Source organism: Mixophyes fleayi, chromosome 1, assembly GCF_038048845.1.
Source record: "Mixophyes fleayi isolate aMixFle1 chromosome 1, aMixFle1.hap1, whole genome shotgun sequence".
NCBI lineage: Eukaryota > Metazoa > Chordata > Amphibia > Anura > Limnodynastidae > Mixophyes > Mixophyes fleayi.
The window spans coordinates 280400967-280413066 of record NC_134402.1 but is presented as its reverse complement, the minus strand read 5'-3'; the positions used below and the strand labels follow the sequence as shown (position 1 = coordinate 280413066).

At 42.5% G+C, this 12100-nt stretch overlaps 1 protein-coding gene across 1 annotated transcript in view; it reads left to right on the top strand.

Moving 5' to 3' along the window:
• The window catches only part of LOC142107789 (protein shortage in chiasmata 1 ortholog-like), a 133715-nt gene that overhangs the window by 72421 nt on the left and 49194 nt on the right, over nt 1-12100 (top strand). Inside the window, exon 7 of the mRNA XM_075191411.1 lies at nt 5970-6146. Within this exon, the coding sequence (XP_075047512.1) occupies nt 5970-6146 (177 nt within the window). The remainder of the gene's footprint in view (nt 1-5969; nt 6147-12100) is intronic.

Genomic DNA, 12100 nt, shown 5'->3' with positions numbered 1-12100 from the left:
AGTGAAAGGGCCAGTGTGTTTTGTGTGAGTGAAGGGGCCAGTGTGTTTTGTGTGAGTGAAAGGGCCAGTGTGTTTTGTGTGAGTGAAGGGGCCAGTGTATTTTGTGTGAGTGAAGGGGCCAGTGTATTTTGTGTGAGTGAAGGGGCCAGTGTATTTTGTGTTAGTGAAGGGGCCAGTGTGTTTTGTGTGAGTGAAGGGGCCAGTGTATTTTGTGTTAGTGAAGGGGCCAGTGTGTTTTGTGTGAGTGAAAGGGCCAGTGTGTTTTGTGTGAGTGAAGGGACCAGTGTGTTTTGTGTGAGTGAAGGGGCCAGTGTGTTTTGTGTGAGTGAATGTGCCAGTGTGTTTTGTGTGAGTGAAAGGGCCAGTGTGTTTTGTGTGAGTGAATGTGCCAGTGTATTTTGTGTGAGTGAAGGGGCCAGTGTATTTTGTGCGAGTGAAGGGACCAGTGTATTTTGTGAGAGTGAAGGGGCCAGTGTGTTTTGTGTGAGTGAAGGGGCCAGTGTGTTTTGTGTGAGTGAAAGGGCCAGTGTGTTTTGTGTGAGTGAATGTGCCAGTGTGTTTTGTGTGAGTGAAAGGGCCAGTGTGTTTTGTGTGAGTGAATGTGCCAGTGTATTTTGTGTGAGTGAAGGGGCCAGTGTATTTTGTGTGAGTGAAGGGGCCAGTGTATTTTGTGTGAGTGAAGGGGCCAGTGTATTTTGTGTGAGTGAAGGGGCCAGTGTATTTTGTGTTAGTGAAAGGGCCAGTGTGTTTTGTGTGAGTGAAGGGGCCAGTGTGTTTTGTGTGAGTGAAAGGGCCAGTGTGTTTTGTGTGAGTGAAGGGGCCAGTGTATTTTGTGTGAGTGAAGGGGCCAGTGTATTTTGTGTTAGTGAAGGGGCCAGTGTGTTTTGTGTGAGTGAAAGGGCCAGTGTGTTTTGTGTGAGTGAAGGGACCAGTGTGTTTTGTGTGAGTGAAGGGGCCAGTGTGTTTTGTGTGAGTGAATGTGCCAGTGTGTTTTGTGTGAGTGAAAGGGCCAGTGTATTTTGTGTGAGTGAAGGGGCCAGTGTATTTTGTGTGAGTGAAGGGGCCAGTGTATTTTGTGTTAGTGAAAGGGCCAGTGTGTTTTGTGTGAGTGAAGGGGCCAGTGTGTTTTGTGTGAGTGAAAGGGCCAGTGTGTTTTGTGTGAGTGAAGGGGCCAGTGTGTTTTGTGTGAGTGAAGGGGCCAGTGTATTTTGTGTGAGTGAAGGGGCCAGTGTATTTTGTGTTAGTGAAGGGGCCAGTGTGTTTTGTGTGAGTGAAAGGGCCAGTGTGTTTTGTGTGAGTGAAGGGACCAGTGTGTTTTGTGTGAGTGAAGGGGCCAGTGTGTTTTGTGTGAGTGAATGTGCCAGTGTGTTTTGTGTGAGTGAAAGGGCCAGTGTGTTTTGTGTGAGTGAAGGGGCCAGTGTGTTTTGTGTGAGTGAAGGGGCCAGTGTATTTTGTGTGAGTGAAGGGGCCAGTGTATTTTGTGTGAGTGAAGGGGCCAGTGTATTTTGTGTTAGTGAAAGGGCCAGTGTGTTTTGTGTGAGTGAAGGGGCCAGTGTATTTTGTGTGAGTGAAAGGGCCAGTGTATTTTGTGTGAGTGAAAGGGCCAGTGTATTTTGTGTGAGTGAAGGGGCAGTATACTGTGTGAGTGAAGGGGCCTGTGTGTTGTATGTGTGTGTGAGGGGCCAGTGTGTTGTGTGTGTGTGTGTGTGTGTGTGTGTGAGTGAGGAGCCAGTGTATTTTGTGTGTATGTGAGGGGCCAGTGTAGTGTGTGTGTGTGTGTGTGTGTGCTATTTTATTTGTGTTGTGATGATGGGGCAATTTAATTTAATAGTGGGGCCTATGAAATTAGGGTGGGTTTATTGGACCTTTAATTTAATGGGTCTATTTATTAAGAGTGATTATGAATTATTTAATGTCTGGTTGTGGGAAATGGTTATATTTATTAAACGTAAATGCTATTTCATTTATTTGTTTGGAGGGAGGGATATAGGTTTATTTATTAAATGGGAATACTACTAAATTTAATGTCAGGGTAAGTTGGAGGGAAATAGGTCTATTTATCAAATGTGAATACTATTATTGGTTGGAGTTTTCTTAATTTCGTGTACCCATTTTTTTCTCCAAATAGGGCCTCCAATATTCCAGGATTCAGACAAGCGGCAAATGAGCTAAAGAAACCAGCAGACACAAGTGTTGACAATGACAAGAACAGGTAGGAGAGAGCAGGACAGTCTGCCAACTGTCCTGAATCTGGTGGGACAGTCCTGAATTTGGGTGACTGTCTCGCTAAGGACAGTAGGGAGGTATTTCCCACTCCACCGTGTACTGCTCGTGAAGGCAGAACTGTGTGCACCTAACAGTAGTGCACACAGTATTGCCTGTGTATTTGTCTAAAATGATAACCATACTGTTAGGAACCCCTCCAACCAGTACAACAAAACCCGGAGTCTGCCCCGAAAGTCTGGTGTTCACTGTTGCCCCTAGTGGTGGGGACAGACTTAGCAGACCGACGGAGGGTCGTGAGATGTGTACCGGCTGGGGAGAACCCAGGAAGGCAGAGTGAAGTCCAGGCAAGGGTCGGGGGCCAGCAGCAGACAACGTATTCAGAGAACAAGCCGAGGTCAGAGGTCACAGGCAATATGGCAGCGTTAGTATACAGGTATATATATAGAAACAGCAGCACCGCAGGAAGTATGCAGGAAGCAGGGACTATAACCGGCAGGGAGGGTTTGCCCCTTCCTGCCTTATATATATGAGATGGCCCAATAGAATTGATCAGCGTATTAGGGGGAAGGACAGCCCAGCTGGGCACTAACTAACTAATTGTATTGCGCACGCTGCACTAGATGCCGGCTGCACTAGATGCCGGGACGCGGCGCTGGAGCAGAAAGCGTCCTGACCGTTGCCTTGAGCGGCTTCAGGCACCGCCGCGGCTCGTGACACATGCTACATCATAGGGGGTTACCCTGTCTAAAGTGCCCAGGCCCCCCAGAGCCTTAATCCAGCTCTGGGCCTGGGCATAAAAATATATATGGATTAAGCAACACTAAAATAGCCTCTTCTTATATAGATAAATATATATTGTACCAAAAACCACCCTTTAAGGCTGGGCCACTACTTATGGGCCAGTGCTGTGTGCTTGCCCCCCAGGCCAAGGTCTGCCAGCCCTCCCCTGCTCCTGGTTCTAACCGGTGTCACCTGTTCCACAATCAGTTCAGTATATATATTGCAGTGTCTTGTGCCTTACCATCGGTCCTGTCCATAGGCTATCCAAGCAGCAGGGATCTCAGCAATCAGTCATCTACCATCCGTGTCCTTGTTGCTCACACCTGTTGTTATTCTGGCCAGTGACTACACTGCTGAGTATCGTGTCTCATCTCTGATCCTGCTCCGGACTATTACGCCCCCAGGGATTTCTGCGCACAGTCCTCTACAGTGTATCACTCTACTGTTCCTGGGCCATCTGTTCCTCAGTTTATTTTTGTGTTAAGCCAGCATTATATCGCACCTCATCATTGACTCTGAATCAAGCCTTCGCTACCCATCTGGAACCTCAGTGCTCTTACCTGCTGTAGCGTGCTCCAGAGTTTATCTGAAAGGTTACTACAAGGCATTGGGCATCATCATAGATCCTGTCACTGGGTACCGGCTCATAGAGATCAGCTCTTTGGTATATTGCTGCTCAGCAAAGACACCTCTCAAACTTGTGGATGGTATGCTGACTATAGGTCATCTGCTTCTCTCTGCCGTATTCTCCTACTCACCTGCTGATCTCCAAACACCTGTATACTTACCTTCCTGTAGTCCGGCGTAGCTACTCATCTCCATTGTCTCAGGTTCCTTCTTAGTTTGCTCTGTGGCCACTAAAGGACTGCAACCTGTGGTTTGAGAGCAGCCAAATCCATATCTCCTTGAGGAGATCCCTGGTGAATACCTCTCCTTTCATTAGATTCTGCACCTCTCGTGGGGTAGTCATTGCCTAGCAGGTTTCAAGGCTCATCTTGAACCTGAACAACTTGCCTGGACGTGACAATATGTTGGACACTCACACATCAAAATGTCTAATTAGCATGGGATTACCTGCCTTCAGACGGTGCAGAAAACACATTTCCTCCACACATATACCTATTGCTTCAGAAATCAGTACATTTCTAATACAGAAATTACAGTATCACAGGAGAGATTCCACCATCAGTAACAATAAAAATTGGTAATGATGATAAAATTATTAGATCTCTCTCGTGGCATCTAAATAAGGATGTGCTTGCCATCTAAAGCACCAAGGCAACTTGGGAAGAGTGTTATTTTGTTAAATCTATCACTGACAGCTCTCCACATATCCACTGCAGACTCAGACATTGTTTTACTTTTCAGGTACCAACCGATGACAAGGCATCTCTTGTGTAAAATCACAAATATTAATCTTCCCAATAAGAAAGTGAAACTGTAAAGAAGCATAAGTTCCTCCGGTAGTCAAGCAGTTAACTTAAAAATAAAGTTAATATAAAAAAGCCTGAGTACAGTAAGCATGTTACACATACCTTACACACTACATAGAGTAGGAAGCAGGTATATTTGTCAGCAGATCTATCTGGTGCAAGATACATGCTGATGATGATGGTTATCTTGCACTGGCCTTAAATATATATAAAAAAATGTGTGTCCCCCAAAAAAAGTGAAGACAGCTCTAGCACCGCCAGCCTAAGATGGTATCGGCATAATTGTGGGAACAAGATGCTGATGCCATCATTATCCTTTGCCAGTCAGGTGTACCAACCAGTCCTAGGCCTATCAGCACAGGGCTTAATTCCCTAGGGCCCCATAGGCAAAACTAGCCTTGTGCTGAAAGCACTACGGCTAGGAAATTCACATGCACTGTCCTCAGAGTATGGGAATTTATAAACATGCAATGCCGATTCTGACTCATTTGTAGAGTGACTGTTAACTGAGCTGGTTGTGCCTCATCCAATCGTGGTTTTTCATTTACTGTACCCATGGAATGTCTGCTGGGGATTCTGTGAATGCCAGCTTGTCACTCTGGAATTAACTGAGGTAAATAAAGTGGTTAAAGAGGGATGCATTTATTTAGAATAAAGTTTGTTTTTTCCATATTATGTGTGTTTTTCTTTTACAATTTTCTACTGCATACAGGACTTAACAGATCATGGAAGCTAGGGCATAGAGGCACTTGTAGTTTTACATATGTAACACTTTTCTGATTGGCCAAGGGTTGGTTGGTGCTATAGAAGTGGAACCCCAACGCTGTGTTTTTCGTGCTATAGTGCCACCAGCCCTGGCTGGCATAGCTTAGTGCTGGGATAAGTATTTTTGTGCAGACCTCCCAGTTTTGTATGTGACCAGATTAGCATGTATGTAACCTATAGTAATCCTCTTTCTTAAAACAAGTGTAATCACTGGTACGCAGTTGTCCCCAGGGTTTTTGTCAGATGTGTATATCAGCAAGGAGTGCTGAGTCCAAGCTCTAAGGAACCACAAGGATAAAACAGGATCTCAGATCAGAGACATAGAAGGAAAGTTTAATGTCAGGCCAAGTGTGGCAGATGCAGCAACAATCCAGTATTTAGGAAAATATTCCTAAAATCAGGGCAAGCAAATAACAGGTTAAATCTGGAGTAACGCAGAGTCAAAACACTAAAGAGCCACAAGTAAGAGTGCGCCCTGGAGCCAAACATAGGATTGCCTAGTGTTTGCCCTATACTGGAGCTAAACACCGATCCATTACTCACAAAAGGGTCCCAGTAAGAGAGAATGTTCTGCTGTGGGGTAAGAAATCAGCAAGTGTTTGGCTGTGTCTGCAGTGGTGTATCCTGACATTTGAGTTCCCTAAGTCTGTCTGTATAACATAATATGTGACCTATATAGAATCGTGTTTGCAGCAAAATGATTTTTGATATTGAATTCAAATATTGCTAACTATGTAAACAGCATATTGTTCTCTCTATAAACAGACAGCCAATGTCAGGCGTACCGGGTCCTTCAAGCTGAAGCCGTGCCTGTAATAAACAAACTTGTAAGCTTCTGCGTGTCTGCATGCATGGCGTGGAATTTTGCCTCAGTCACTTTTGATTGTACTCGCTTTCTATTACGCCAACAAGAGAAAATTATCAGCGATAGCAGCAAAATAGGTATGTCTGTGCAATCACTAATGAAGGCAAGTTTCTTGAAATATTATTTGGGTAAAAGTACTTAACATTAATGTGCCTTCTAGAATTAAACAGTATGACTTGTAGGCTATTTTCTTATGCTAGCTTTCATTTCTGATTAATGTAGTATTCCTACTGACTGTTGGTAAAGGCTATAGGTGACATGAATAAGGAGAATTAATTTCAGTTAAGTGTCTTAAATATGAAAAGAACATAACCCCTCTGACACTTTGTGAATGACACAATAGTGAGATGGAGTATAATCATATCAAAAACTAGGTTGCTAAAATGATCTAATGGAGTACCATCCCTGTTCAGCTACGAGACCCACTGAGCTCAAATATCTTTGCTGTTGACATCCCTATTCAGCTGCTTGACCCACTGAGCTCAACAGTCAGTGTACCAGACCATATGCCCAATTGGCAAAGGTCAGCTAAGGTGCCACCAACTCCTCCACTGCTGTGTACTACCTGGATCAACTGATCTTCCCTACTGTCTCAGATACACTTCTCATGTCAATCCACCATGCATCTACTCAATTTGCCTTCTCTACTTCTCTTATTTACATACGTGCTTTTCTCCAAATTCCTCTTCTCTCTCCAGCATCTTATTTCTCTCTCTCATCAGTATTTTTCCTTCACTTCTTTCCTCCTCAATTGTCTGCACACATGAACAGTTAATCGCAAAAACAAACTTTGCACCAACAAATCATCCACACATCTTTTTCACCCTCTTCTCATGACTGCAGGTAACATGTCAACCAACCTTGAGCTCTGTGAAATCCTCTCTTACTACATACACCCCTAAAATTCCCATATTTCTTTTGCTACCTCCTACCTTACCTACATCTGTCCACTACCCTCCCTTTTTTCCTATGCATGTATTCATGATCCATTCATTTAAAATCCCATAATATCCTTGCCATTACAAAAACCTGACTTACCTTCTCTGACACTATGATCATCTGTTGCCCTCTCCTACAGAGTTCTGTACTTCAGCAGTTCTCCCAGAGACATAAAAGGTGGCAGAGAAGGCAGTTTTACTTTGCACCATCAGAGTCATAGACACAGAAATTCCCCCTCTCCTTTGCTTACTTTGAAGTTTCTCCCCATCCGTCTTTTCTCTCTTCTCGATTTCTTTGTGTTGATGTTATCCTTCACACCTAGGACCAATTTTCAAATTCATTGACAACTTTGCTGACTGGTTCACATATTTGTTATATATTTAGTCACAGCATTCAAAATAACCGTTTTTACAGTGTCTTGTGTGAGAAATGTGTGTATTCTGGAAATGTTTCTTAGATACATAACATGATTTTTATACAGATTAGGTGTCCGTAATAAAGGACAGCTCTGAATCATGGATGACACTTAGGAAGCAAGCTTAAGGAGTAGGGATTATTGTCGCGTTGTCACAGACAGAGATAGGTAGATAGCTTTTTTGATTGGTGGAAATATTATTAGCTCTGTTTTTGAAAGATTGAGTTTGAGGTGGTGGGAGGACATTGAAAATGAAATGGCAGAAACACCTTCAGTAACGCAAGACAGCACAGATGGAGAGAGATCTGGAGAGGATAGATACATTTGAGTGTCATAGGCATAGAGGTGATACTGAAATCCAAAGGAGCTTTTTAGTTTTCTAAGAAAAGTGGTGTAGATAGAGAAAAGCAGAGGGCTTGGAAAGCTGATAGAGGAAACAGAGAGGAGGTGGATCCAGAGAAATGAACACAGAAATAATGATTTGTAAGTAAGTAAGTATTTTGAAAACCAGGACTAGACAGTGTCCTAAATTGACCTAGGGAGTGTAGTGTTTGTATGAGAAGTGAGTATTTAACAGTGTCAAATGCAGCAGTGAGGTTCAGAAGAATTAGAAGCAAGTAGTGTCATTTAGGTTTAGCAGTGATCAAATTATTGATCACCTTAGTCAATGCAGTTGCTTGGTAAGAAAGCTTTACTGAAGAGGGTCCAATCAGTTGTGTGAGTAAAGAAGGCATGTGAGCCTCTCAAGAAGCTTGGAGGGGCTTGGGATTAGAGTGATTGAACGGTAATACGAGAGACTTTGGGTCAGAAATAGGTAAAGCTAGGTTGAGCACAGGAGGCAGCAGTCAACTGATTTGTGAGGGCATATGGTAAAGTGGGCAGGTAGTAAAGTGGGAAGAAAAGAAGAGAGTATATACATCATCATCATTTTTGTGATCAAATGAGGAGAAGGTTCAAGAGGGTGCAGGAAAGGAGTTGAGCAGGTTGTTGGAGGGGAAAGAGGATACCCATTAATGTCAGATCTTGCCTTTTTGTCCTTGAATTAGTAAGCAAGATCTTGGTCATTGACGATAGGTGAAGAGGTTGGTTTGTGAGGGTTGAGAAGAGATTTAAATGTATTAAAAAGGCTTTTAGAGTTGGAAGCATCAGCACAGATGAGAGATTGGAAGTATGTTTGGCATTTCATCTAAACATCTCCTGCTTCTACTAAAATCGTCTTTCCTTCATCCTCACCTTACAACATGCTATCTCTCTGCATCCACACAAACACAGTGACACCTAAATGATCTTGGTCTAATCCACCTTTTATCTTTACTAAAACTACTCTCTCCTATAACTACCTTGTCCAGAGCTGATCTGCCTGTCTCTTTCTATAACTTCAGCCCTAGAAGCTCTAGCCACCACACACATGCATTCCTCAACCAATCCAAATATCAACCATGACACTCCAAACAGTCCCGCTACCTGCAAAAAAGCTACCCCACTGCTGAATGTCATTGGAAGGAATTTCGTTAGAATGTTGACTTCTTTTACTATAAACGCATCTTTTCATCTTACAACACTGCCATTTAACTTGCCAATCAAACCTATTTAGCTCCACCTTGAACTTGCTTCTCTGCCAACCTACATCACTTCCCCTTTTTTTCCTCAAAGCCCATGGCTTTGCTACCTTCTTCAAAGACAACATCTTTAACAGGAAATCTCCTCATGCCTGAACCCACATGCCCAACCCACCACATCCTGCTTCCCTAATAGAGTCTCAGTTCATTCTTCTGTGTAATTGAAGACAAAATATCTGCACTCATCTATTAACCTCACCCTCACAACCTGACCCCTCAACCCCATTCCCTCTCAACCTTTACACTCCCTCTCTTCAACTAAATGCCTATCTCTAGCCCAGCCTCCTTTAAAACACACACTCATTTCACCAAACCTATAGTAAACATCTCTTGACCTCATCTCCTTATCGATCTGCTTCTGACCTGCGCCTGATTATCACCTCTCACTCACAGTGCCGATACCCACCTATGGAATTCCCTACTTTCCTACCATGGCTGACAAGATTGAGGCTTCAAATATTTGAACACTCTCTGAAAACCCACATCTTTACTAAAGTCTATAATACTCCCAGCTATACTACTCCCACTGGTACTACTCACTGATATCCCAGCCTCCATTCTGAGTTACACTTGCTTCTTTTGTCTCATCTGTACCATTTCCACTAAATTGTAAGCTCTCAGCAGCAGGGCTCTCCCATCTCTTTGTTTTCATATCTGCACTTATTTGATTCACATGAGCCTTGTTTTATGTTCTATTTTCCCCGCTGTCTGCACTGTGACTTACAGATCAACAACAATTATAACAGTTGAGATGTGGGTGTGACATAATATTAACCCAAGTCAAGTAGATTTCTTAAATTTATTAGATGAAACAATAAAGGTGTTATCATTTATCCAAAAGTACTGTAGTTGTCTTTGAATGTATTATTTATTCTGCCTTCTACTAGTACTATAATAATATTAGTTGTACCAGTTATTGTAAAGCAATCTTACATCACACAGGATTTAACAAAATATTCATTGTAAATTGTCAGGTAAAAACAGGATTTGTTGTCATTCTGTGTTATTAAGATGTCTAATTAGTTGCTCCTTGCATAGTTAATGAAAAACAAACATTAGTAAATAGCGTATGCATGTTTTTAAAGTGAGGCAGGGATGATTGGTGCTTTATGCATTGTTTTATTTATTTTTTATTTTTTTATTTATTAAAGTTCAAATTATGAAAAATATAATATCAATAGTACAGTATATTGATATAGTACTAGTAAAGTAATAAAAAAACATGTAATCGGATGAGAAAATTGCCTGGAATGACTGATTTTAAATATAAGAAAGAGATAGGCGGGAATTGGCCGTGTTACTGCCGAAAGTATCGTGGTCTGCTCACTATTACTGATATTACGGTAATAGTGCGAGTAATTACCGTTAATACAGTAATATCAACACTGGCTTTTTGTTCGCAGGTCAGGGAGCCGTGAGCAGAAAGCAGGCTTAAAATGACCGTATTAATGGTATTGACTTTAATGCCACGTTAGTCGAGGCTGAATGGAATCTGCCTCATAGAGTTGGGAGTGAAAAGAGGAGGATGGGGGAAGGAAACAGAGTGACTAATCCATCAATGAAATAAGAAGGGGACAGAAAAATAGAGTCGAAGGACTAATGATTGAGAAGGAGCTTAGATTCAGGTAAAGGGGAGTGTGACTGAAAAAACTGTGCTTTATTTACTTATTATGCAGTATCTTGTAGACTTAGCAGTGCTCATCAATCCAAGGGATCTATGAAGTAAGGAATAAGCCAAGCTGAGAGAATTCACATAGTTCTCACTTTTTGAGCACTACGAATTATTTGCAATTTTAAAGCTGGATTTGTTAGCTCAAGAACCCGTGAGAGTGGAGCTAACTTCCTGCTTCAGGGCTGGTCTAGTTGCTACCTCATGTCATCCAGCCTGGAAGACTGAAAAATGTTTTAGCCTTTCCCAAACGCAAATGAAGGCTTCTATCTATATTGGTGAATGCCACTATGTTGGTAGTTGGACAAGGTTAGTGCTAGAGAAGAGGATGTCCAAAATGGATTTTATTATGTATTAAGATGGGATGCTTCTTTATTGTTAGGCAAAAGTAAGTTATGTATAATGGGCCTGTGATTTAGAGTCGCACTTGCACGATGTAAAGATGTGTCTTGATGAAAAATTGATACACTATGTACATGACGACATTTACAGTTCCTTGTATCTTGCAGCCTCTTTCACTTGGAGAGGTGGATCAGGGGCTTAAAGGTGAAGTGTAGTACAGTAGTATGCAATAACATGCCCCTTTGACATGCGTCTTATATGGAGTCAAATGGATCCTGAAATACACTAGCTAGAATAAATAACTATAAATATGTATAACTATACTAACTACCCAAATCCATATCTCTTTCCCTTGGCCTCTCTCCTTCTGTACTATCTCATGTAACCAACTGTCTTTCAGCTATCTCCACATGGATGCCCAAACGCTACCTAAAGCTAAACATATCCAAAACAAAGCTTATTATCTTCCCTCCTGCCAGAATCACCACCTCCCCTCAAATCTCCCTCACTGTCAATAACACAACAATTTCCTCAGTCTCCCAAGCCTGCTGCCTTGGTGTCAAAACAGACTCCCTACAAATCCTGTTGATTCCTGCTAAAAACATTGCCAGAATACACTGTTTTCTTACTCAACGTGCTACCAAAACGCTTGTCCATTCTTTCATCATTTCCCATCTTGACTACTGTAATCTCCTGCTATTTGGCATTCCCAATGCCCATATAGCCGCACTTCAATCCATCCTAAATGCTGCTGCAAGACTGACCTTCCTCTCTCACCGCTCCATATCTGCTGCATCACTTTGCAAATCCCTACACTGGTTCTGTGTGTCCTCCGGAATTCAATTCAGATTACTCTCCCTTACCTACAAAGCCCTCAACAATACCACCTCTTCATACATCAAAATTCTCTTCCTCCCTCCCGCCCTCTTATATCTACCTCTGACCTGCGCCTTGTCTCGTCTCTAGTAAACACCTCTCACTCCCGCCTACAAGACTTCTCCCGTGCTGCTGCCCACTTATGGAATTCCCTACCACACTCAATTTAGA